This window comes from Phragmites australis, chromosome 12 (assembly GCF_958298935.1).
Source record: "Phragmites australis chromosome 12, lpPhrAust1.1, whole genome shotgun sequence".
NCBI classification, from domain to species: domain Eukaryota; kingdom Viridiplantae; phylum Streptophyta; class Magnoliopsida; order Poales; family Poaceae; genus Phragmites; species Phragmites australis.
The window spans coordinates 1,798,967-1,825,997 of record NC_084932.1 but is presented as its reverse complement, the minus strand read 5'-3'; the positions used below and the strand labels follow the sequence as shown (position 1 = coordinate 1,825,997).

General features: G+C 41.6%; 4 protein-coding genes across 6 annotated transcripts; 3 read left to right on the top strand and 1 right to left on the bottom strand.

Annotated features, from left to right (window-relative positions):
- Positions 1-215: 215 nt before the first annotated feature.
- On the top strand, positions 216-12,039 carry LOC133886806 (long chain acyl-CoA synthetase 6, peroxisomal-like). Of its 2 annotated transcripts, XM_062326650.1 has the most exons (23): positions 219-764; positions 1,173-1,233; positions 1,310-1,387; positions 2,276-2,347; positions 2,454-2,535; positions 2,695-2,800; positions 2,881-2,957; positions 3,081-3,125; positions 3,229-3,315; positions 3,502-3,591; positions 3,690-3,769; positions 3,875-3,968; positions 5,428-5,516; positions 5,647-5,735; positions 7,859-7,988; positions 8,080-8,198; positions 8,400-8,523; positions 8,605-8,691; positions 10,025-10,128; positions 10,207-10,292; positions 11,233-11,319; positions 11,420-11,506; positions 11,577-12,039. In XM_062326650.1, exons 1-23 carry the CDS (start codon positions 623-625, stop codon positions 11,670-11,672), a joined length of 2,112 nt encoding a protein of 703 aa, XP_062182634.1. In that variant the 5' UTR covers positions 219-622; the 3' UTR covers positions 11,673-12,039. The 2 variants fall into 2 exon arrangements, with proteins under 2 accessions (XP_062182635.1, XP_062182634.1); XM_062326651.1 differs by lacking the exons at positions 11,233-11,319; positions 11,420-11,506; positions 11,577-12,039 and adding an exon at positions 10,423-11,167 and having other exon boundaries at positions 216-764.
- Positions 12,040-13,029: 990 nt separating this feature from the next.
- Positions 13,030-17,235, top strand: LOC133886731 (meiotic recombination protein DMC1 homolog B-like). 2 transcript variants are annotated; one of them, XM_062326529.1, is made up of 14 exons: positions 13,030-13,102; positions 13,195-13,312; positions 14,094-14,185; positions 14,354-14,425; positions 14,519-14,557; positions 14,750-14,807; positions 14,895-14,940; positions 15,580-15,625; positions 15,743-15,804; positions 15,906-15,972; positions 16,072-16,164; positions 16,248-16,316; positions 16,406-16,484; positions 16,573-17,235. In XM_062326529.1, the coding sequence occupies exons 2-14, from the start codon at positions 13,213-13,215 to the stop codon at positions 16,803-16,805; spliced, it is 1,056 nt and encodes a 351-aa protein (XP_062182513.1). In that variant the 5' UTR covers positions 13,030-13,102; positions 13,195-13,212; the 3' UTR covers positions 16,806-17,235. The 2 variants fall into 2 exon arrangements, with proteins under 2 accessions (XP_062182513.1, XP_062182514.1); XM_062326530.1 differs by lacking the exon at positions 13,030-13,102 and having other exon boundaries at positions 13,116-13,312; positions 16,588-17,235.
- Positions 17,236-17,238: 3 nt separating this feature from the next.
- LOC133887257 (uncharacterized) lies at positions 17,239-17,834 on the bottom strand. The gene has a single exon (XM_062327198.1). It carries the CDS (start codon positions 17,832-17,834, stop codon positions 17,268-17,270), a length of 567 nt encoding a protein of 188 aa, XP_062183182.1. The 3' UTR covers positions 17,239-17,267.
- A 279-nt stretch (positions 17,835-18,113) lies between these two features.
- Positions 18,114-25,102, top strand: LOC133886730 (suppressor of mec-8 and unc-52 protein homolog 2-like). Its single transcript, XM_062326528.1, has 12 exons — positions 18,114-18,456; positions 18,560-18,628; positions 19,419-19,556; positions 19,657-19,706; positions 20,188-20,302; positions 21,050-21,098; positions 21,199-21,288; positions 22,205-22,273; positions 22,359-22,482; positions 23,106-23,455; positions 23,661-24,047; positions 24,569-25,102. Exons 2-12 carry the CDS (start codon positions 18,582-18,584, stop codon positions 24,842-24,844), a joined length of 1,695 nt encoding a protein of 564 aa, XP_062182512.1. The 5' UTR covers positions 18,114-18,456; positions 18,560-18,581; the 3' UTR covers positions 24,845-25,102.
- The last annotated feature ends 1,929 nt before the right edge of the window (positions 25,103-27,031 follow it).

Sequence of the window (27,031 nt, the reverse complement as noted above, 5' to 3'; positions counted from 1 at the left end):
GAGATCTTTACAATTAGATTTAGACATATCTTTTCCTGAGAATAAAGACGGAAGATAATGAGACTTAAATTTATATAAAATCTCGCATTGCGCATAGTTGATAATTAGGAATTCTTATTTTAAATAATTATTTGCATAATCGATTTTATTAATCGTCTATGGAGGGGAGGCCGCCACCGCAGCTAGCTGGCGGCGGCTACGGCCGAGGAAGGTGAGGGGACGGGGGTTGTTGGGCGGGCGGTTGGATCGCCCGGAGAGACGACGCGAGGTACCTCTGCAGCTCTGCTGCACCCATTGGGATTCGTATTGTTTTTACCGGCTCTCAGAATATGCCAATCCTATAATCATATGGCAAGTTGCTCCCAATGGGCAATGGCGTCACCCGAGCACGCCGCCGCCGCAACCAACTCAGGTCTTCTCCGCCCATATCCTCCACCGAAAGGCCCCAAGCCCACGTTGCTGCTCGGTCCACTCCGCTAGACTTGGGATTGCCGACGGGCACACGCAAGCAGACGATCGGATATGGTAGATTTATTCTAACAGAACCTGTCCAAATCGGAGGAGAGCGACCCCCCACGCTTCGGCAGAGACGGACGGAGGAACCGAGCTGAGCACGAAAGCCATGGCGCGGAAGGAGCAGGAGCAATCCTCAATGGGCGCCGCCGAGCGCCGGCTCCGCGCAGTCTCCGCCCACCTCCAGCCGCCGGCGTCCGCCGGAGGCTGCGACCTCGCCGCCAATCCCACCGCCGGCGAGTACGCCCACGGTACGTCTCTCTCCCCCCCCCCCAACCACCCGAGGCGCGATGCCGCGGCTTGGATTGATTGCGCGTGGGATCCGATGGGGTCTGCGGGGTTCCGCGCCCTTTATGGCGGAGGACGACCAATCACCATTGCTTCGCGCGCGTGCCTGTTTGTGGGAACGGATTCGTCGCTTTTGCACTGATTTGGGGATGTAAAATATGGATATAAATGTTTTATTACTAACTGTTTCACACCTGATCGTTTTCCTGTGATGCATTGGCCCATCCTATACCATCCCAATTTCAACTGTGCATGTTTCAGTTAACTTGGAAACTTTCTTAGACAACAATGATTTTTTTGGTTTGAAACATAGCTTATTTTGAAACAAATTATTATTTGTAATTCATTATACATATGTTTTTTATCCACAGTGCAAGGCTACAGTGTTGTTCTCCCTGAGAAGTTGCAAACCGGAAAGTGGAACGTGTACCGGTAGGTTATTTACATGTTAAGATGCATTTTGCTTATGCGCTAGCTCATAGCCTCATATGCTGTTTCCATCTTGCAGATCTGCACATTCGCCTTTAAGGTTAATAAACAGATTTCCTGGTACTCCTGACATTGGAACGCTGCATGATAATTTTGTGTAAGAATTCTCAACATCTCTCTTTGAATATCTTATTTTAATTTCGTAACTATAGTTGAATGCCCATACGTTGCAAATTGAAATGGATCAATAAAATGATGGCGCTATTTGAGAATTTACCAAGCTGAAAAAACAATTTATCCATTAGTTTGTTAGTATAGAGGGTAGAGTTTGCTATAGGAGATAGATGTGGAGGAAGTTTGTCGCAGAGCGACTTTTGTAATAAAATATTATATTTTCTGGCGTTTTTTCCCCCTGATGAACTGTGATAGTGTGAGGGAAGGGAAGAGTGTACCATGGCCACCACCATTAAGGCATCAACCAACTCGATCTTTTTAAATTGTAACAGATTCTCATCTCGACTTTGTTAGATACTTTGGTTATTTCCAATGTTGCCATCAAATTATTGTTTCCAATTATTAGCAAATTTGAGAGTGTAATGTCATGCTGCGACAGTCTTTTAAATTATTACTGAGGTCTTCTGCTAAAATGATGGAGTTAGGCAAAACAAAATACTTGCTCTTAGTTTCCATAGGAAGCTATCGTTAATTCTTTATTTTTGCTTTCTGAATTTGTCAGGAGGGATTCCTGGCAAAACCTAAATGAAAAATGTAATATCCAAGTGAGTCACTTTTAATTGTTCTTTTACGGAAGCCCTGGATGTGGAAAATTATATCTAGGCATTTTTTTTGTGGGGAGGGGGGGGGGGGGGGCTTAGCTTGCCAAACTAAGAGCTGGACAAAACTTGAATGCATAAGTTTTTAGCTGTTGGTTTTATGAAAGCTGCTGAAGTATATTTATTGTGCAGACTATATGATTGATAAGAAAAATATTTATTACTTTAACCTTCTCCCAGGCAAAATGACCTATGTATGCCAAATTACACAGGTATGCAGTTGAGACTTTTAGAGATTGTAGATATCTGGGTACAAGAATCGGCGCAGATGGAACAGCTGGAGAGTAAGGATTGGTTATCTGATGCATGCCATATTATTTTTCCGACATTTTTTCTTTTCTTTTTTATCTAGCACTGTGTAACTCTTTTAAGCGACAAATAACATTGCAGCTACAAATGGATGACATATGGAGAAGCTAGCACGAGCAGAACTGCAATAGGTTCTGGTCTCATTTATCATGGAATACCTGAAGTGAGTCATCATGATCTCAAGACACTCTTTTTCTTTTGTTTTTGACTATTAATAAGCTGATATCTTGTCACACATTGACATTTTGATATAGCACTTATAGCATCCTATGGTGAATTTATTTGAACTTACTTTAAACATTCTTTTTTTTTTCTGAATCAGGGTGCATGCATTGGTCTGTATTTTATAAACAGACCCGAGTGGATCATAGTTGACCATGCTTGTGCTGCATATTCATATGTATCTGTGCCACTTTATGATACTCTTGGTATGTTTACATAAAAGAATGATCATTCATGCTTTTTTCATTAATCTAATAACAGTTTTTGTGTAATATACTTTCTGTAGGTCCAGATGCAGTTCAATTCATCGTGAACCATGCAGCAGTAGAAGTTATTTTCTGCGTGCCTCAAACACTAAGCACTGTGAGCTTTCAATATCTTACCTCAACTTTATATAATTAGAAATTTCTGTATCATGATATATACTGAAAAGTGTATTCTGATTTCGAATCGTTTGCTTTACTTGCATTTATCTTTTGATTGCAGCTTTTAAGCTTTATAACTCAAATGCCTTGTGTTCACCTTATTGTGGTAAGTCTGGACCATTTACAATTATAAATGCTATATGCACCAGTCATAATCGTTTAACAATCTTTCCTGTATTTTTCTATTTTTCCTAACTTGTTTTGTATAGGTAGTTGGTGGAGATGATGCAAAGATGCCATCTGCACCTGCAACTACCAGGCTGGAAATTAGTACTTACTCCAGACTACACTATGAGGTGGGCTTGCTAACTGATCTTTGAATTTCTCTTAAAAAAATTCCTGTTTATGGGGAACTGTCCTTAACACTACATTGTCTCTAGTGTTTTGATTTTGAATAAAAGATCTTATTACATTTAGTTAGTGCTAATTCCTATTTTATCGTGTTCACCTGTTTTCTGAACTCCTTTCGTTCTTCTACTCAGGGAAAGATGAATCCTCAACCTTTTCGTCCTCCAAAACCTGAAGATGTAGCCACTATCTGCTACACTAGTGGCACTACTGGCGCACCAAAGGTAAATCATTCACCCTTCTGATTATTCTTTGCTCCATCAGGAAACTCTTCTACCTTTACCTTTCGAAGCTGTGAATCTGGATGTCAATGTTTGCCCAGGGAGCTGTTCTTTCTCACGAGAACTTAATCGCAAATGTAGCAGGATCAAGCCTGGATATTAAGTTTTACCCCTCTGATGTGTGAGTAGTTTACATTCAACCTAGAACTGCTTCTTTTTACAATAGGTTATTCAGTTTGCGCCCGCTCTTAATATTGAAAGTAGTTATTTGGATCACTCTTCTCAGGTATATCTCATATCTACCTCTGGCTCACATCTACGAGAGGGCTAACCAGGCTGCATTGCTTCACTATGGTGTTGCTGTTGGATTCTACCAAGGGGTATGCAGATCCGAAACTAGATAGCATTATAGTTCTTAGCATTTTTTATTTTGGTAACTATGTAATCCTCAGAACAATTTTAATATGCATTCATGGTTGTCATGGCCGAGTAGTTGACCATGGTCCATGCTCCATGGCACCTCCTAGGCTCCTCTTGACTCCTAGTCGACTAGGCGAGCACCTATGCATTGCCCAGGCAACATAGGGTGAGAAAAATGGCACGGATATCGGAGTATAGAGGAATAGTAGAACTGTAGAAGAGAGACAGAGGCACAAACCAAGGAGCAGAAGAGAGCAGCAGGTGATGTGCAGAACAGATAAGAAGAGAAGAGAAGAGAAGAAGTAGCAGGACTGCATAACAGAGAAGATAGAAGCAGAGCCGAGCGGAGCACAATAGAAATAAGCTGAGCAGAGCACAAAAGAAAGAAGCTGAACGGATCACAAAGATGCAGCATATGAGACGAGAAGTGGAGGCAGTGGACCATACCTGGATCTGGAGGTAGAGGACAGCGTGGGTGAGCTGGAGGCGACAGAGGGCTGGAGCTTGATGGTGATTGCGTGCTGGACACAGTGGCAATGGGACCTTGAGACAGAGAGTTCGTGCTGGAGGGATAGGAGGCAGGGAGGCCTACCGGTGTCCAGCAAGATGAGTGGCGGTGGCTAGGGCTCCATGTCTATTCGTCCACCTCTTTTCATTCTCTCACTCTCACAGACCTACTCTTTACAACGCCCCTCTACCATCCAAGGCAGTTGCCCAGCAGCTCTCCATGGATCCAGAAGTTCTGGCTGCTGCTCGCCTAATTCGGCGAGGCAAGGCATGCTCTCCAGAAGTTCTATGTTGTTCACCCTGGGGCGCCTTGGGTCGTACACGATGCCATGACAACCATGCCTGCATTCAGAAAACTAACTGATAATATAATTGCTTGTATAAGTTAATAGTAGACATAGGAGCAGGATAGGATCATCTAATGCAGTGTTTCACACTCAAGTTGTTTCTAGTTTGGATGACTTCTTATCAAAGCTGTGGGCCATTCAGACTTCAGAGATTAATTGAAGACCACAGATGGATCTTATGAAGGATCTTTCATGTTCAAGATAGTATTCTAACAACCCAAATCCAATTGTAGTATTTGTAATGAGACAGAATGGATCCATTATGTTGGCACACATTACTTTGTTCACCACACTTTTATGCTGCTCACCTATACCTACCCCCACCAATGTACCACCAAATTTTCTACCTCATTGCTGACTTCCCTGGTCCACACCGTCCCAATCAATGACACCGATGCAAGGTCACCCCCCATTGATTTGTTGATTTGTAGGAAACAAACAGTTTCTGCAGCATTTATCAAATAGCAAATGTGCATCTTTACTTATCACATGCTGTAATTATATTTTGCCTCTAGTTCTGAGTTCTTTATCATCTTTTTTATAAGTATATTACATTGACTTCCAGGATAATTTGAAGCTAATGGATGATCTGGCAGCTTTGAGACCAACAGTATTTGCAAGTGTTCCCCGGTTATATAACAGAATTTATGCTGCGTAATATAACTATATCAGTAATTTGATATTTTCATGTTTGGTGTGACTATCGCTAGTCACATCATTTGTAAGGTTATTGTTTCTTCCTTTTCGGTACTGTTAACAAACTACTTGCGTATTTACTCTGTAGAATTACACATGCTGTGAAGGAGTCTGGAGGGTTGAAAGAAAGATTGTTTCATGCTGCATACAATGCCAAGAGGCAAGCGATTATAAATGGTAAGAACGTTATAGAGTTCATCGAAGTTACATTCCGTTTCAGTTTGTCATTTACACCTTAGAAACCAATTAACAGAATTTCTTCATAAGGTAATAGTTACTATTGAAGCATAGAATCAAAGCAGGTTGTGTAGCTTATTGGGTCAATGGTAAATCACACTGCTGTTCATGGGATATGCACAAATTGGTAGTTCTGAGTTGTCTGTTCAATAGAAGAGTTGGCATGGACCCACCAGTTTGTTTGTTACATAATTCATCTTATATGGACTACGGTTACATGTTACTTTTACTATGGCACCTTTACTCGTTAGCTTGATGGATTTCAATGGAAGGCTGTCTTTCTAGAAGTTCAAAAGCAACAAAGCATATATATCCAATATTTTTTTAATGAAACAATGAGTTCACCATAAGTTAAAGTGCGGACCCTCTAGTAGTCTTATCATCAATTTAGACTTTATTAAACTGACAGTTTCATATGAGAATTTCACTCTTAAGTTTTAATAATAATTTAGCATTTTGCTTATCAAAATACCTAGGCTTTTTTTCTCGAACACGTAGGAGAGCTGCATGTCATTTCATTAAAGAAGAGGAAACACAGTACAACCAACACGAACAACACAAAACACACAACAAAAAGAAAAACAACAACACAAGAAGCAGACAAGCCACAGAAAAAGAAGAAGAAAGATCAGACAACGAAAACCTAAGACCCAGCTAAAAGAGCCTGAAGGTCTAAGGCTCCAGCCGCACTCCAAAGCGACCCTTGCACAGCCACGACATGAACCCCCAACTCGAAATCAGGTGAAACTCCATTGAAAATGCAGTCATTCCAATGCTTCCAGATTTCCCAAGCGACTAGGATAATAAGAGAATTCAGACAATTTTTGAGCTGTTTATCCACTTGTTTTAGCGACCAACTAGAGAAAACCGAATTGTCAGGCCGTGGAGCAACAACCTGCAGACCGACCTTCTGAAGAGTGCTGAACCAAATCTGTCTAGCAACCACACAAGAAATTAACAAATGCTGAATGGTCTCCTCAGCCTGATCAAAATACCTGCGTTTAAATACACATTTCCTCCTTTAAGTCACAATTAAATCAGATTTTTTCCTCTCTGTCCAGATAATGTTTAGACTTTAGATGACACTATGTGACCAAGGTCCCGTTTTCCGTTTTGGAGCAGAAACTGGATCAGGCCAGTATGGCAGGAAGTAGTCGATTGTGCAGTACATTTTAGCGAACTCATATTTCGGCCTTTGTGCTTTCTGAGTTTCTTCGTTTTCTAATGCCTTAGGTCTAAATTCCTAAAAGTTTCTTAAATTTTCTAATGCCTTAGGTCTTTATAAACAGCCCTATGCTATGCTCAGAAATTACTGTTCGCGCACGCGAAAGTATCACTGCACTGTAGCACGAGATCAGGGAGGTTACGATAGATTATTTATTATATCTATTGGTTTGTTAAGTTCTTATCCTATCTAGAGTTTGTTAGTCAAGTTGTTAGAGTTAGGCCTATATAAGGCACACGCCTGCCACCTCTTGTAATCAAGCAAAGAAGAATTAATTTGTCCCTCCAATAGTATAATCTCTCCCCTAACAGCCGACGCCGTCTGGCTATCCTCTTGGTGGTGTTTATCCCTTCTAATAATCCTAGGATCCTATCATTTGGTATCTAGGAAATTGAACTTTTGATGTCACTATTTCCTGGTTGCCAGTTATACTTTGCAAGTTAGAAATATCAAAGTTGTCAGTGACCATTTTGACTTGCAAGTGCAAAAAGTTTTCATATAGCTCACTCTAAATGAAAAGGGCTGATATGTCTGACAAATGCAAACTGGAAGCTTTTATAGCGTCTTCAGGGTTTCCTCACATATAGCACATAGTCATAGCTTATACATTGCAAACTATTTCTAATAAGCACATAATTAGAACTCATAAGTTTGAAACTTTATCTAATAATCATCTTGATTTTGTTTTATTCCTGTTTGTTAGCCATAATTGAATCATTTTGAAGTTCAACTGGACTGAAACTCTGAAAGATGCAATTTTTTCATTTATATTCTGCCATTTGATCAAATTTTGACTCCTACATGTATTACGAGATGTTACTTCTACACATTCTATTAGGGAAAAATCCATCGTCAATGTGGGACAAGTTGGTATTTAACAAAATAAAAGCTAGGCTTGGCGGACGAGTGAGACTTATGTTTTCAGGGGCTTCTCCATTGTCGCCAGATGTCATGGAATTTCTAAGAATGTAAGATGAATTCTTCTGGGCTCCCTTGACGGGCGTGATTATTACATGGAACTTGGCTTTGCTAATAATAAATGCTGTTAAACTTTTGTAGATGCTTCGGTGGTGAAGTTCTTGAAGGGTATGGGATGACGGAGACATCTTGTGTCATCAGTACAATGGATATTGGTGATAAATTAATTGGTCATGTTGGATCTCCAAATCCTTCTTGTGGTAAGCTTTGTGTTTGAAGGTTCAAGGATATAATTAAATTTGCGTGGCTAAAAGTTGCTATATGTTGACAGTAAATTCTCATGAAGTATATTTACATTTAATTACTTGTGGATGTATTTATGTGGGTTTTGATTTATATGAAGTTTGTTTATGTACATTGTTCACACTCTTTCATAATGCAAATTCTGTTTTCATCTTCAGAGGTTAAACTTGTGGATGTCCCAGAAATGAACTATACTTCAGAGGATCAACCATATCCTCGTGGAGAAATTTGTGTTAGGGGGCCTATAATATTCCGTGGTTACTATAAAGACGAAGTCCAAACGTAAGTTGCTATCCTCGCACTTCTATTTGCATTTTTAAATATATAAACTGACCTTTGATAAATGCATTTGAAAACCTGCAGAAGAGAGGTCATTGAAGAGGATGGTTGGTTGCATACTGGAGACATAGGTTTGTGGCTGCCTGGAGGGCGTCTGAAAATTATTGATAGGTAAAGCTGAATGATGTACAGTTTGGTACTTCAAATTTTCTTTTGGAACTGTAATTACAATTGTGTGCTTTATGGTTTCATATAGATTGATATGTTTCCTTCAATGGAGCGATTTTAACCAATACAATCAGCAAAAAGGTTCAACCATTAGTTTAGGTGCTCTAAGTTTCAACCACTGCAAATTAGATGGAAATAGTCTTTTCCATCTTTGCTTGTTGGGTGGTATTGAAGTACATTTATTTCTTTGTGTCCAAATATTCCTGCATCCCAAAATGATAACCTCATTGAAAAACACAGTATTAGCTTCTGTTAGATGCATATGCATAGTTGTGTATTTACTCTCTAGTATAGGGTGTTTTCTGCATATGTACCATATCCTGTATATCCCCTTTGGGGCTTAGCAATACAGACGAGTTGCTCATTTCTAACAGCTTCAACCTGTCGATGTAGCAAATTGACATGTCAGGAACATTTAATGATGTATCCCATCGAGCCTGAATCATTCTACAGCAATTTTTACTGAATTAGCGCTCAAAGTAAAAGAAGCATCGAATCTTCCATCACATTGTCATCGGAGAGGATAGTAGGATACAGTGACACACCAAAGTGCTTAATTTCCATCTTAGTTAGTTGTTTGGGGTGCACCAAATGGATATGATGCACTCGATGCACCCATATCCTCAAGTTTCACTTTGCTTCCCCTAGCATTGACAGAAAATTGCATTGTATCTGCACCTTTGCTTCCACTTTCTGTCTGTAAATGTGTTGACCCTTGACCGTGCTGACTGTGTCCGCATCAGCACCCCAACTCACCACCCCAGCAGCCTGTGTGGTGGCTGCAAGTGGGGTCCTCTCAGGAGGCCATGTCTGACTGGGCAAGATTTATAGGCTGGTGCAGAATGCAACATGTTGTTAGTGTTGGTGTTATGTGCAAAAGATCGCTTAGTCCTGGTGTGCAACTCACGTCAACTTGGTGGCATAATGCAATTTACTCATTGATTACAAGGCTGCAATGTTTAAAATAGTGTTTTGCAGACTTTAATTGCAGATTATCAACCTATCCATAGCGATCAAAGAGTAAACCAGAATCCATGATTCATACACAATATTACAATTTTGCTCCATGTTATTGTAGCATCAAACATGTTACCTGGCCTTTCAAGGTCTATAAGATTGAAACCACAGCTTTCTATTCATTTTAATTAAATAATAACCTGTTCTCATTCTGCACATTCTTCCTAGGCTATTTAATTAAATATATTTCCACTGGACTCTGGTCTGACCATTTTTCTTCTTGAATTGTTAATTGTTTTTATACTTTTCTGAACTCAAGGAAAAAGAACATTTTCAAGTTAGCCCAAGGAGAATACATAGCCCCGGAGAAAATTGAGAATGTATACGCCAAGTGCAAGTTCATTGCCCAATGCTTTATATATGGTAATATTCATGATACCATATTAGCTGTAACCATCAAGTACTGTCATGTCTATTCTGAAGCTGCTGATTTGGATGCAGGTGATAGTTTCAACTCTTCCCTAATTGCCATCGTAGCAGTCGAACCAGAGGTGTTGAAGGCTTGGGCTGCATCAGAAAGAATCCAGGTAAAATAGTTTGACCGTTGCATTTGTTACCTATATTTCAGCTCGTGAAAACAGTTTTCAGACTGATCCAATTTAGAAATGTAAACCAAGCATAAATTTTTTAGAATGTTGTATTGTTGTGGACTATTAGGATTTTGCATCTGCAAGCTTTACTACTACCCCATCATCAATCACCATCATTCAAAGCATTTGAAAGGTTTGTATGCAAATATATGGCATTGTCCAAAATTTTGAATTGTGCTATTAGCATGCCAGCACGGTACTAGCTGGAAACTGGGAGAGGATCATAGTTGCCAATCGGCCCAGTACTTTATTTCAAAACCTTGGTACCAATAATTGGTGATATCGACTGGCTAGGTTTTGCGCACATGAGCTGGCTTACATTCTAGATACCAGGCCTTCCCCACCCCATTTGTAAGATTACGTGGTAGGCTACTGCACGGTTTCACATGGATATGGTCATTGAATACTTGGCCACCTGCATATGTACACACAATGTCCAAATGTTCAAAGAAAATTTTGACTTGTTATTACAAAATTTTGTTGCACATTGGACATAATGGTTTTGTGGGCAGTTTCAAGAAAACTGTGGGGGTGATGGCTGTGATCATAAGGATAGGGGCTGAATGAGGTCAATTACTAAACTGTAGCAAATGAGATTTCTAGTTGAATGAGTGATTGGAAGTTAGTATTGGCATCTGAGTTAAAGAAATGAACATTAATGATTGAACTTCGCAGTCCTTAATGGGTTCCATCTTGTACTGAAAGTATGAAATGGAAGCCTGGGAAGTTCACAGAAGTTGGAGCATTGTCTCATACCGTCGGATAATTTTTGGGATAGGGTTTAAGGTTCTGTTCTTTTTTTACATAGAGCCACAAATATAACACATTAAATTTTCAGTGAATGTTTATATTCTAATTTGTTCTTGCTAATCTGTAGTACGAGGACTTAAGACAGCTCTGTGCTGATCCTAGAGCAAGAGCTGCTGTCCTGGCTGACATGGATTCTATTGGAAAGGAAGCGCAGGTACACCTCTTCACTTGCAACCTTACATATTCTCTCCATAAGTGAGATTGTCTGTTATGGATGTGCTGCCTTATTCATATCTCTATGCTTATTCTGCCAGCTAAGAGGATTTGAATTCGCCAAAGCTGTTACCCTTGTTGCTGAACCATTCACATTAGAAAATGGTCTCCTCACCCCAACATTCAAGGTAGCCCCTTGATTCTGCTGAGGATATTTCAATACTGAAATGCTGACACTTCGTCTCAATACTTTTGTAGGTCAAAAGACCACAAGCCAAGGCATACTTCGCAAAAGAAATCTCAGATATGTATGAACAACTGCGTGAGACAGAGTCAGCTAGGCCGAAGTTGTAATCACTTGAGTAATTATCAGAGAAGGAAAGGTTTGATCAGTACAGGATATTCGATTCAGCATTTGTTTATTTCACAATCCACACCATGAAATAAGTCGCATCTTTTTGACTGAGACGGCAAACAATGGTGGCAATAATCCTGGAATTGAGGCTGCCATGTTGAGGAAGCCGAAAAACTGACTGATGCAGAATGAATTTATGTTATAAAAGAAAAACTCAAGGCCCTATTATAGAGAACATGTTACATATTTCCCCCCATTTTTTGTCGAATACATGCAGTCTCGCTCTTGTAAACATATATGTAATATTACAGCAAAAGTTGACTGGAAACTGTAAAATGTCGCTTTTTATTGAACATGACAGTCTTTAACTCTGTTCTGACAATTTGGAATGGTTTCTTGGCGGACTAAATAGCAACTTGACCGGGATAAGCTGGCAAGGATTCTTCGTTAAATTTGCTCGTGAATGAAACGGTAACTTGGCAAGGCAACTGAGAGACTGAGAGACTGAAAGCAAAGCAAGCACGGACGCCATGCATACTCCACTGACTCGCAGTCGCAGAGCGCGTCAGCGCGGCAATGAGCAAGCTTGCGCACGCAACGGAGGGAGGGGAGATCAGCCGTCGGCGCGACGGCCCCTCTGTTTTCCGCCGTGCTGGGGCAAAGGGTGCTGGGAAGGGATCCGACGGTCACGATGACTTCGTCGCTGACACGTACGCGACATCAGAGAATCCTCGTCGCTGACATATACGCGACATCAGAGAATCCTCGTTCGCTGGAATGGCGGCAGTGGGTCCGATATGAATGCCACTATAACCATATCAACTGTTGGAAGGTTATTGGCACCACCTGTCGTTTATGGGAATAATTTTACAAAATTTCAAAACCGGCCCATGTATTTACAAAATTTGGATTTAAAAAAAGATAAAAATAAAAAATCCCTCTGGACCGCACCAAGTTCAGGCTCAATTTCATCATGTTGGCCCATTAGTCAATGAAGGTATATTACTGGGCTGAGCCTGGGTGGTAAGGTAAGACCCATCAGCCCAGAGTGTTGGCCCGTTGGGCTTCCTACAGATTCCTGACTCCCCTCTCAAGACGAGCCAAAATTTCCGCAGAACGAGAGGGCCCGATTCACCTTCAAATACCGTTATTTTATTTTATTTTTTAAATAAAAAATTGTAAATATATATATTTGTTTTGAAAAATTACATATCACTGTTGGGAGGGTGACAAGCGACGGTGCCGCACATTTCTAATTTTTCAAAATAGATATATATATATATATATTTATAATTTTTTTTAAAAATAAAAAATTCTTAAATACCCCACCTCGCAGTGGCAGTGATCCACCACCGGCACTGCGGCGCGAGACACAACCACTCTCTCCCAGTCTCTCCGAGGTAGCGGCCTCCGCCTCCTACTGCTGCAAGTACGAGGCAGCGCTCCTCCCTCCTTCCCTCCACTCGCCGCCGCTTGCGTGCCTCGCGGTGCTCGCGCTTAACATCTCTGATCGCACCGCAGGCGCGCGGGTTCGCGGCGATGGCGCCGTCCAGGCACGTCGACGAAGGCGGCCAGCTCCAGCTCGTGGAGGCCGATAGGATCGAGGAGGAGGAGGAGTGCTTTGAGTCCATCGACAAGCGTACGCCGCGCCCTCCCGTCTCTTCTCCGCCCCCTCTCGTCTCATCTCCCGCATGGCTTGCTCGTGTGCGTGTGGGTGCGCGCGCGCGCGCGCGTTGCCACCCTACCACCTGCTCGATATTCCAATCTCCGACCACGGCGGGTCGCTTCCGCGAGCATGCGATGTTCCGCCTTGCATTTTGGTTCTGGTTTCATGCGTTTCCTTCCGAATATGGTGTTGTTTCGAAGCGAAGTTGATGCAATTTGAGCTTGGTCTCAACATTTGTGTGGTTTTTGTTGCGTGCGTGGTTGTGTTTTGCGCTGCTTTTGGTTTCCCCCTAAAATTTCAAACGTTTTTGGGTTAACCTAGTGCTGTTTCGTGGCCTAAATTGGTGGGGTTTTAGTCTTCCCCACGTCCGATCTTCCTTCTGCGGGTAGGTGGTTCTAATCAGTGTGTGCTACCGCTGTTTCTGCACAGATTGATCTGAATTTAGCCTTAATTTGTGTTGTCCTGAGTTATTCTGTCATAGTGATAAGCAAAATCCAGTGCGATTCACAATTAGTTCGTTCAATCCTGTGTGTATTTGTCGATATTGTTAGTTTGTTATCCATTACGAAGGTGAGTTGGTGCACTTCGGGCACTCGGGTTTAAGCTTGGGTTCATCTTTTGTTTCACAATTAATAGGATCCTCGTTGTGTTGTTTTCTCCATTTTGTTGTTCTAGCATTTTGAATTTGAGTTCTCAGCATAATTCCTGCACTCTACCTAATCTGTCATTGACGTCAATGCATCTGTCCGCACAGTGATCTCTCAAGGGATAAACGCAGGAGATGTGAAGAAGCTGCAGGATGCGGGGATCTACACTTGCAATGGCCTCATGATGCATACCAAGAAGGTTCTGAAACAGCGCATCCCAAATCTTCATTCTGTCTGTCTAGAAATTTTGGTTGCATGGTGTGCCTAAGTTGATTTCTTGTTTATACCACCTGTTTGCTTTCATTTGTTCAATAACATATGGCTGATTATGATTCCTAAAAAGGCTGATTATGGATTCATCTTGCAGAGCCTTACAGGAATCAAGGGTTTATCTGAAGCAAAGGTTGAGAAGATCTGCGAGGCAGCTGAAAAACTTCTGGTTTGACCCTCTGTTGATTTGGTTTGAAACTTCTGTGCCATCAATTCTGTATGATATGATCTTCTGAAATTGCCTGTTATTTCTTTGCCACAGAACCAGGGTTTCATAACAGGAAGTGATCTCCTTCTTAAGGTAAGAAAGTTGGATTGAAGCTACTAACTAGCGTACAATTTATCAATTTGGTGCTCTCTTATTACCAATGTTGGTACTATGGTAAATTAACTGTCAAAGGTTGATGGATTAGTGAGTCTGCTTTAGTTCTGCAATTACTTCAAATGTGTATATCCCTATAAGGCAGTTTTATTTATTTTTGCTTACTTGAAGCGGAAGTCTGTTGTCCGGATTACCACTGGGAGCCAGGTGCTTGACGAGCTGCTTGGCGGTAATATATCTCATGTTCTCAATTCTATTGTGTGACCAGTCGTACCATTATATTAATCTAATCGATGGGCATTTTTCAAATTTGAAGGAGGGATTGAAACACTTTGCATCACAGAGGCATTTGGAGAGTTTCGGTACGTAGATGTTTTTGTTCCTGTTGATTTTTCTCTTTGGAGTACTAGCGCTCTGCCTGCATTGTATGGTTGAAATTTATGATGTGGGATCATATTTGTAAATAAATGTGATTAGACCTATCTCAGTCATCTATAACATTCAGGTTGATGATAATATCATAAAGCCTTTCCAGGCCTCTTGCACTTCCTTTTTATGCTGTCTAATCTTGAAGAGGTATTGTTAGCAGTGCATCTAGCAATTCCTAAACATGTTTTCTGCTTTGTTAACATAGTCATTGAGCGCTGCCAAACTCATACCACATCAATATTATTTCTCACCATTTTCCTGATGATATACTGAACTGATTCTTTTACTAATTGATGAAATTGAGTTGAGATCTCATGTTTTTCGAAAGGCAGTAGTATATGAAACAATGCTTCCTAGTATTCTGTTGCTGGGACAATTTGTGGTTGTATACGATGCAATCATTCACACACACACACACCCTCTAAGCAGCAAATGAAAAATACTCTTCACTATTTAATGAGAATAGTCATAATGATTATGCCCTTGATGCACTTTTGTTTTACTCTTTTATATTTCTGAGTTCAGTTCCAGCTTTCTAACTTAACATATACATATTTTACTTTCTCTTGCAGGTCAGGGAAGACCCAATTGGCTCATACTCTATGTGTCTCCACTCAGGTTCATCCCTCACATTGAATTTTGTCGATAGCACCCTACTACCATAGAAGCAATAGATTTTGAGGAAACATAGGAGCAACAGAATAGCTTTCTTATTTCTTATTAATGAAATTGCAGCTTCCAATCCACATGCATGGGGGGAATGGGAAGGTTGCCTACATTGACACTGAGGGAACATTGTATCTTTGGAATTTCCTGAGTAATATGTCAAGCTAATTCTCTCAATGGATTTATCTTCATTCCTTTTCTCTCCAAACTGTTTCCTTAATGAAGTTTTCAGCCGGCCTGAACGCATTGTGCCAATTGCTGAGAGATTTGGGATGGATGCCAACGCTGTTCTTGACAATGTATGAATTCCATGCATTTAACATTTCTCATTTATATTAACCAATTTCAGAACTAATAGACCAAGCTCATTGTTCAATTTTATGTCCGTTTCTGGTTAGATCATATATGCTCGTGCATACACCTATGAGCACCAGTACAACTTGCTCCTGGGCCTTGCTGCCAAGATGTCTGAAGAACCTTTCAGGCTTCTGGTAGGAATGAAACTGTGAAGTGCATTGATGTTTTCGTGTATCTCAATTGTGCTCATGTGGTATTTCTTTTGTCCTGGAAATAGATTGTGGATTCTGTGATTGCACTATTCCGTGTTGATTTCAGTGGCAGGGGTGAACTTGCAGAGCGTCAGGTATTCTCATTAGCTAATTTTGTTGACAGTAGGCGTTGAAGGGTACTATTTTATCTGTTTTCTTAAGCCCATCTGCTATGAAATTGCAGCAAAAACTAGCACAGATGCTATCCCGCCTTACTAAGATTGCTGAGGAGTTCAATGTTGCAGTGTACATCACCAACCAAGGTGTTCTTTCCAATTTAGCCCTGCCTCTATTCCATTAGTTCTTTGATTTATCATTTTCGAATTATAAGCTGTCTACTTGTTGTTCCAGTGATTTCTGATCCAGGTGGTGGTATGTTCATAACTGATCCAAAGAAACCAGCAGGCGGCCACGTGTTGGCACATGCTGCCACCATCAGACTGATGCTGAGGAAAGGCAAAGGTGAACAGCGTGTCTGCAAGATCTTTGATGCCCCTAACCTTCCTGAGGGAGAAGCTATATCCTTTTGCTTTATCCATGTTTATGCTTGTCTTACTGATTGCTTTAATTTGGCAGGTCGCTAAAATCCAGATAAATTGCTTTGCTTTGATTTGCTCAGAAAACTCTTGTGATTATTTAACTGTACATGTTACTAACTGCACTCACTGAAAGCTTCAGATGATACAAATTAGCAATCTGATGCCTAGAAGTTGTTTCCCTTGACCAACAGTACGTTTTCCAGGTTACATCAGGTGGAATCATGGATGCAAAAGACTGATTATCCACTCAGAGCGGTTCCTGTCCTAAGATTGTTCAGATTTCTTTAGTAGAATTCACAGCATACATCAGTGCATTGACAAAAGCTACTGTACTGTTACTGGTAGTTGCTCATGCCAATGTGGCCATGTATACAGTCCATAGTCCATGCCTGCCTGAATGTCTGCATCAGTAAAAGTAAGTCCCTGTTTAAGGCTCATGTTACTCCAACCATAAATTCTTGGGGATGATTACAACTATTGCAAGAGCCTTCGACACCGTAAGGTGGATCATATCTTACGGCTTCCATCTCTATACATGATGATCGCCGCTCTGGTACCTGTCTGCTCGACTGCTGGTAATTTTCCCTCCTCCTCGTCGTCCTCCTGCTGTTGTGTGGGCAGTGCGTGGCAGCAGAGAGGGCAGACGCGGCTAATCCGGAGCCAACGGAAGGTGCAGTCCTGGTGGAAGGCGTGGGAGCAGGGCATTGCCCTGAGCGCGTCTTCCGCGCGGAAATCCTGCAGGCACACGGCGCACTCCGCCTGCAACCTCGCATCGCCGGCCCTCACCTCCTGCAGGCCCCCATCGTGCTCCTCCCTGCCCACGGCACCTGCAGTGCCGAGGAGCCGAGTAACTTGCTCCTCAACCACGCCTGCAGTGGCAGAGAAACTGAGGAACACGCTCCTCAACCACCGGCGCCGTTGGGCTCCTCCTCCTCCTCGTCGGGTGTTATATATGAACTGCCGTCGCGCCAGCGGGTCTCTTCCACTCACCTCCACGATGTACGCCCGTCCTTCGAAGGACCACACGATGGTTGCCTTGCCCGTCGGAAGCAGCAAGTGGTGCTCTCGCGGCATCCATCTGCACCTTGACCTTTCTCCTGCTGCGGCCACTGCTCGGAGAAGACAGGAGATGCAGTGGAGACGACATGCATGAATACTAGTACTGGAACATACACATGCCCGCCACCGCGCTCTCTCTGCCATCACACTCCAACACCCATGGACTCGCGCGGACGCCCTTCCATCCGTCGGCCGTCGCGGACGGCGGAGGGGAAGCCGGTGGACGCACGCGGCGATGGGGCTCCGACGCAAGGTGTGGTCGCCTGGTCGGTGTTCCATTCCCCGACCGGCGTTGGGATCACATGAGACGTTGGATCTAAAACGAGCGGTCGGGATCGAGCGAGTGAAGCGCACTTGTACTGTTCTATGGGCCGAGGGGCGGCCCAGTTACCGCTGCCGGCTCCGTTGCGACCAGGGCAAAATCGCGAGTCACTCCGGCACCGGCGCGCCGCCGGTTCCCCAGCCTCCCATCTCCGAACGGTGCTTCCGTCCCCCTCCGCCTCGCTCCTTTCCCACCGGGACCGTCTAGCCTGCATCAGCCAGCCCGCTTACCGCCGCGGCGCCGTCCAACGCCGCCGCCGTCTGTCCCCGCCTCCGCTGTCTCGCTCCCGCTCCACTGCATAGCTCCTGTGAGCGGGTACGTAAGACCGAGTCGCGGAGTCGGAGCCCTGGGTCTGTGAGCTAAGTTCGTAATTTCGTCTTCAAGGTTCTAATTTCTCCCCATTGGCTTGGTTCTCTAGGGATACAGTCTGAAGAGAGAAGATGTCGTCGAAGAAGAACTACTACAAGGAGAAGATGATGCGGCGAAAGTAAGTACTCGCCAGTAACTTTTTTTTCCATTGCTCTACGCATTCCTTAGTGCCAAGTGATTTGGGATTGGGCAAATCCGATTAAGGAACTAACTTTGCAATTAGAACTTGAAAGTGGGGAAAATTATTTGTGTGTCATATTTCTGATACATATAATGCGGAAAAATTATTCTATAAAAGATAAAAGCTGCAACTCTTGATGAAAAAGTTACTGTTCTTTGTAACACGATCGCATGAAGGCATCCGTTCAGCATATGAACGCGTGAAGGGCTGGATTTAAAATGAGCAATTGGGACCTATTTTTTCCTCTCTGCTTATCCCTTTAGTCACCTAACCGGTCTGCTGCATTGCATGGATTTTTACCATTGCTGGTGATTAACCGATTCCTGTACTATTTTGAAAAGGCCCATATGGCTGCAATTATGTGTGTGCCTGTAATATACTAACCTTCTTTATGATATTATTTTGTGTATATATATCACGAGTTGTTGATGCATCAAACATAGCTAAAGTGCATACCATGGGAGTCCTGCAAATATATTGGATTTATGCTCTCCTCACACTTTTGGGGGTTGTGATCATGGATACTCAGATCCATGGTATACACACTGTGCATAATTCGTAAGCATTATGCACCTTTGCAGGACACCTTATGGAATCTGTATTCATGTGTAAATAGGAAGTGATAGTTACAAATCAGATGCAAACTACAAATACCTCTAATGTACCTCACATGTTAGCTTTTGAAGTCCTTTTAGAAAACTTAACTGTCTCTTATTTTTCCATTTAGAGAGGAGAAAAAAGTAGAACAGGAGACACCGAGTTATCGAGATCGTGCTAAGGAGCGTCGTGAAGATCAAAACCCAGACTATGAACCTACAGAGCTTGGTTCATTTCATGCAGTGGCACCTCCTGGGACAGATTTGAGGTAACAAATTACATGATTCATGTGTCTGACACTTTTGTTTGTGCCTAGTTTATCATATATTCTTTGTCAATTCTAATTTATGCAACTGTTTGTGCTACAGACTGGCTGATGCACAAAAGATTTCAATTGAGAAAAGCAAATATCTTGGAGGTTTGTTGTGTAACAATTTACATTTATTTAGAAGCAAATTGCTCCCATTTTGGTGGAGAAGTCCCTTAATCCCATTTGGCTTGTCTTGTTGTCTATTTCTTACCTGTACTCATTTTATATTTGTATGTGCAAGTGTGCATACATTGCAAGGATGTGAATGAGCCATTGAAATCATAACTTATGTGAAATGAGAATCTGTCTGAGTTTGACATAGTTGTCTACTTTGGGAAATGCCTTGTCTACACTGTTTCAGAACATCCTTTTTATGAATGAAATATGAAGAGTGAACATCTGCTTGATCCTTTAACCAAATCAATTAGTGATATTCAGTCTTCCAAATAGTTTCTTGAATTCTTGTAATTGAAAAAAAGGTAGATAAGTTAACATGATGTATTAGTGTGAATATGGTGACTCACATGCCTGGTACATTTTTGTCTTATACCATTTTGATTGACATCTATTCCCACTTTATGCTTTTAAGGTGACTTGGAGCATACACATCTGGTCAAAGGCTTGGACTATGCTCTACTTCACAAAGTACGAAGTGAAATTGAAAAGAAGCCTGATGCAGATGATGAGAAGGATGCAAAGTCAAGGTACTTGCCACCACAGTATATTTTAGTCCAGTACCATTTGATCATACTTTTCCCTTTGTGATTCTAACAGCGACTAGGATTTTGAAAAGTTATCATATACAATCTACATATGCCTATAATAGTGACTGGTACCTGCATATTTTTCACTTGTACAGAAAGCAAAGCAGTGGTATGCAAGTCTATTCCATTATGATAACTAATTGGACCACCTTTTTTTGGCCTAGCTCTCTTTCATGTAATTTGAACTGATTTTAAGATAAATCCAATTTCCTCCGGTTTGAACTTTTGAAGAGTTAGTTATGGTGATCAATTTCCTGTTCCTGTTAGAAATGGATACTTTTAAGTAAAAAAAAAGGGTTCTGCGTCAAGTAATATTGTGCATTGACATCTCTTGGAATTCTTCATAACCTTACCAACTTATCTTTCTCAAGCGTTATGCACAACTGAGTTGTTGGGTGTGATAACTGATAATTGATATTTATTTAATGTTTTCTTTCTATTTGCATTATCAGTAATAAAAAATTCTTTAGAGTGATGTAAATATTATTTCTCACTTCTCAGTCAAAATTGTTTCCTGCACATCGCTAGCATAACCTTGTGCTAGAATGAAATGATTAATATAGTATTTTTGCATCTCTCAGTTTGAGCCGTAGCAATATGAAAGTTACAGACTTATGTCCTTACTACTCTAGATACAATTATTATTGCTTTGGGAGCATACTACATGTCTTCACTTCTGTTGTACAGGACAACAAAAGAAGACAAGGCGGTCTCGTTCCGCACTGCTACTGCAAAAGTAGATTTTTCTTAGTTTCTCAGTGACTTGTTTTTTTACTTAATACGATAAGGATTATGTAATAACATATACATTAAATGCCGTTCTTTGTTGATTGCAGTCTGTCTACCAATGGATTATAAAGCCACAAAGCATAGTAAAGGCGAACGAGATGTTCCTTCCTGGTCGAATGTCATTTATTTACAATGTGGTAATGCTCTTAAAAAAATCCCTTGTTAGTGCTTTCATGTGCTTTAGTTATATAACACGATTGATTATGATATGCTTCAGAATAGTCTTGTATTATAAAGTATATATTGTAGTAATTAACTCTTCCCTATTTTCCTTCATAAAAATGACCCTATGCATGGATTGCTCTATTTTTATCACTCACCAGTGTTCATCTGTTCTAACAGACACATGTTATGTATATATAAATATCCAAAATATTTTGAGGAGTTAACATGGCGCTGCTATATTGTTTTGAAAAAGAAATTGATATTTCAAGTTTTTAGCCTTTTTTATTCTAGGTTAGCATGTAAATGATATCACACTTATGTTATGATCATTCTTTTGCTTTTTACAATATAAATGCATGATTATGTTTCGACAGTTTCGTTCGGTGATAGATACTTTTTTTTCTCTAAATCAATTTTCGGAATTCCATACTTACACGGGATAATCTGAAAAAAGGAACTTAATCAAGTTAAAATCTTCTGATCTTTTAATGTTCATTTATATTTAAGTAATATATTAATTTACTATTTTACCTCTGATGCAATGAGTTGTATGTCATGCAAATTGCAATGCATCATGGCCTCATAATCTGTCTAGAGTACCTTCTCTATATGCATGTTCCATTACGGTAATCAGCCAATCACAAGTTAGAAATCATCAGTAGCTCATTGCTGTGATACCTTCTTTATATCCTTCCAAAGATTCAGAGAAAAATAGAGTACAGGTGTTTGCATAGCCTATTCTTATGATATGGCCATTGTTGTCAAGTTCTTTTCTCGTTTTTCTCTGCACATTCATTTTTTATGTTTCATCATCTCTTCTTTTTTTTTGGGGGTTTGAACTGTTCATTTTAGCGGCCTAAGTAATTATGTTTCTTTCAATTCTATCAGGAAGATGGACTCACCAATGATATTCCAACAACTCTTCACAGGAGCAAAGCTGATTGCCCTGTTCCAGAGGTATTGTGACAATATGACATATACCATGTTGACAATTGACATGTCTTATTGATTTTCATTTTCAGTAGTCTTCTTGCTTCTGCAGGAGATGGTTACTGTCAGTGTGGATGGCTCTGTACTTGACAGGATTGCTAAAATTATGTCATACCTTCGACTTGGATCATCAGGGAAAGTCTTAAAGAAAAAGAAAAAGGAGAGAGATACAAAAGGTGTGTTACTTGATAATGAAATTGAATGCTGTACTTATAGATCTTCTTGAGTGAGATACTGAGAAGAGGGAAACTTCTTGGGTACGACATCAGAAAATATGTCAAAAGTGATCTGTTTGGAAGAACTAAGAGTACTTACATTCTAGTGATATATAAAAGTAAGGTTGGTAGTTTTGCCAGGATGCTTGAGTTTTATTTAGGGATGCAAGCAGGTACCCAATGGGTAATTCTGGGTCACTACTTAGTTCATTTTTTCCTTAATTTAATTAGGGAGAGTGAATCTCTAGTTCATTTTTTTTTTTGAGTTTTGGATCGACCCAATGACACAAAAAAATACAAAACTTGCATTGCTAGTTTTATTTTAATTGTTATTCTAGTATATTTTCAAGAATTAACCCCAGGTCCTTGGTTGTGTCTCTGCTGATTCTGGAACAGCAAGCCCTGCTAGTGAGTTAGTGATGGTCATATCTTATACTTCCATATTAATATTATACTCAGGATAAATTAATCAATTGACTTAATGGTGTTTGTAATGTATGGTGTGATATAATGTTTGTACTTCCTCATCCAATATCTGCACTATTTTCACTTGATGAACTAGTTATATGCTTGCTACATTGCAGGGAAGACCAATTTTGCAAGCGGTGACTATGATGAGCCAGTAAGACCGTCTCAAACTAATGGTTCTGCTCTGAAAAATCAATCAGAAAAGGATATGCCACCACCACCCCCTCGGAACAATAATTTTGATGGAATCGAAAAACATTCTGTCCCTATTGCTAGAACAGATGATGATGACATCTTCGTTGGAGATGGAGTTGACTATTCTGTTCCTAACAAGGAAATGAGCCAGAGCCCTGTTTCTGAGGATATGGAAGAATCCCCACATAACCATCAGATGCAGTCCTATTTCACTGAACCTATGTATGGTCCTGTACCACCATCTGAACCTGCTCAGGCTTGGCAACCACCGGTAAGCCTATTAATGTTCAGGAACTTCAGTTCTGATGGATACCGTATAATTTGAGCCATGCATATTGAATGTTAGTGTAAGTAAATAATTACCATTTATTCATATTTATGGCCTGTTACAAAATACAGCTGCTATTATAAGGCTTTTGTTTGCTCTATATTTCATTCAACTTGGTCTTAATAGTTAATGTCTCTTCTGGTGTCAGAATGGGTATGATGCTGCTCAAGCCCAAATGGTAGCTGCTGGATATCAAGGCGACTGGTCAGGCTATGTGTATGCAGAACAGCAGTTGGGTTATCCAGAACAGTATGTGCAACAAAGTACCCACGAGTATGATGTGTTAGCTGACCCAAGCATATCCCAAGATCCAAGGTTCATGACTCAAGCAGATAAGGATCGGGGTTTAGGTTCTGTTTTCAAACGTGATGACCAAAGGCTTAAGCAGCTGAGGGAAAAGGATTCACGGGAGAAAGATCCAAATTTTGTTTCAGATAGTTACTCGGAATGTTATCCTGGCTATCAGGAATATAATAATGAGATTGCAGGGAGTGATGATGAAGATGATTTATCAAAGATGGATATGGGTGGACGGGTATGTGAAGTTATTTCAAATTATCATATATTCATATGCGCAAAAGTTCCATTGCAGTTACAAGCCTATGTTTGAATAATGGATTCCTGGAAAATTGCAATGTATGAACATGATTTAGTTGGCATATATTGTTGGGCTACTTTTAAGTTGAAATTTTCAACTGAACTGGTCGATGCGTTTACTTTGTTTCTTTTGGATAAATTCTGGAATTTTGGTGTTCCAATAGCTCTCTCGAGGTTCTTACTTTTGTGCACTATTCATTTCTGATGTTCTAACATGATCCTTTTTTTCTTTTTTGAGAATGATGTTCAAACATGATCTGAAATTTCTGTTCTGATAGTGCTGTTTTCTGGATGTTTAGCTTTTTAATGTTCTGTTGTGCAATAGTAGCCCTTGCATCCTGCTGCAATTGTAGTTTTTTGAGCCAATTAATGAATTTCTCCAGCCTGTAACCACACTACTTTTCATCTGTTTTTGCACTGTAACTCTGTGCTACATTCTGATATTTGATTCTTGAGCAGGCTAAGGGCCGTCTCCACAGGTGGGACTTTGAGACGGAAGAGGAGTGGGCGAAATACAACGACGAGAAAGAAGCCATGCCAAAGGCTGCATTTCAATTTGGGGTGAAGATGCAGGACGGCAGGAAGACCAGGAAGCAGAACAAGGACCAGAAGCTCACGAATGACCTCCACAAGATCAACAAGATCCTGGCCAGGAAGAAGGGCGAGAAAGATGGAGCAGACGATGGCGGCCATTACGATGACGATTTGCCTAACGCGAAGAAACAACGCGGCTGATGTTGTAGCTCATTTTTCGTTTCTCCTGCCTGTAGCGTAGTGTACTGAGAGAGTTACAGTGCAATGTTTAGTTGGCAGCTGCGTTCCACAGCCTTTTTTTTTTCCTAAGGTGGCCGGTTCCGAAGATGTTCATACTTCTGAGCTGAAACAATGGAAGAAGCTCTATGTATGCAACATTTTTTAAACAAAGGCCTGTATTTATAATGGATCAGCTATTTGCTTTGTCGAAGAAATCATATTGCCTGGCACTTGTGATCTGATGAGAATCAAGAACAGCGAGCGGGGATGTGGCTCGGCTTTTAACCCGGGGTGCTGAACAGCCTCTGAAAGACTGAAATCCACTGTCCACTCTACCTGTATCCTCGTCAGCGCAGACGAACTCACCGTGCCGGGCGACCTTGCCATGTCATCGAACAGCTGTATTTGAACACGTACGGGTCGGAGTTTCAAATACCGAGCGGGAAAAATCTGAGAAAGAAATCACTGTTGCATGTGAGGTAAAATGGGAAACAACCACACAGTTTCAGACTCAAACTGAACCGATGCCAAATTGTATCTCACACAACAGTATTTCTCACATAACGACGGAAATTTCACTTCATTTCCGGATAAGTCGAGACGGAAATTTCTGTGAAAAATCAAAGCGATAGAAAATCGAATGGCGACAAGGTATGCAAAATTTCAGACTCGAATTCCCTTGGTGGAGTGAGAATTGAAAAGGACAAATTCTAGACGAATAGCAGCAGGTGCCGGTCGGTACCAGCGTCGGGGTTTGAAGTTCTGAACTGCTGAGCACCACATTGCGCTTCTTGGAGTAATCAAACCACTACGAAAAATACCTGGAATAATTTAAACCGATGAGGTGCCGAACTGAGCAATGAAACACCACATGAAGTTTCAGTCCAGAATATAATCTGCAGAGAGAGAAAGGGAAAAGCGAACTCGCAGATCGGGGTGGTTGTTATTTCAGATACCGACCACCCCTGACCATGAATTCTACATTGTTTCTCAATCAAAACACAAGAATACAATATGATAAAACTCATAGAAGTGCATAGCACAGTTGCAAAACTCCATCCAAAAATCCAGAGCCAAACACAACCTGTGGATGGAGAACGAAAAAAGAGAGAGTTTGGGCTAGGGGTGCCCTTCGCTGGTATTTCACTTCGTTTCCCATCCAAACAGCGACGATAAATTATGACAAAAATCATATAGATGAATGATAAAATTACTAACCACCATACAGAATTTCAGATGCAGAAACAACTTGTGGACAGAGAAGGAAAAACAAGAGATTTGGACCCGGGTGGTCAAATACCGACCACCCCCCGACTAGGCGATGGGGAGCAGCGACTAGCTCCTCGGTGTGCGCTGCCGTGAATGACGCCGTGCTCGCCACCCACCAGCAGCCGCCTCGACGCACGGAGATGCTAATCCATATGCTGCTACCAGTACGTCCTCGCCGACGAGCACTTGCTGAGGAGGCGCTGAACCGTCCGAGCGGCTCGGTGGGAGGAGAGCTCCGCCAAGCGAGCTCGGCAAGGCGGAGTCGGTCGGCTTGCGTGGCGAGTCTGGGACGGCCCCGTTGCGGAGATCGACAACGGCGCATGGGCGGCGGCTTTGAGGGAGCGCGCGCGGCGGTGATGTTGAGGCGATTTCGGCCGGCTCCAATGGCAGAGGGCAGCGGCTCTAAGGGAGCGCGCGCGGCAATGATGACGATTCCAGCCGGCTTCGACGGCAGGGCGGCTTGCGCGCCTGCGAGGAGCAGAACAGAGGGAGGGAGGAAGGCCGGGATGGGCCCGACGGCTTCGAGGGGAAGGATTGGGGAGGTGACGGCGAGCATGGTGCTGGCCGCCGGACGCCGGTAGGTGCGAAGCAAGCACAGACGGACGATTGGCGTGCATGCATGGGCGCTAGACGACTCGACGCCGCTCCAATCCATGCAAAGCCACCGTTGTGGGGCCCGGAGGCAGCGAGACGAGATTAAAGCCCAGCGCGTGGAAGAGGAAAATAATGCTACCAGACCTGTTTAAAGCATGAATTTAATTCATTTAAATTTAATTATAAGTAATAGCTACCGTAACATACAAATCAATAAAAAGACATATCTACCTAGTTACATATATACATTAGTTTACTAAAAGTTTTATTAAAAAATAATAATTTTTTTAATAAACTCATTAAACA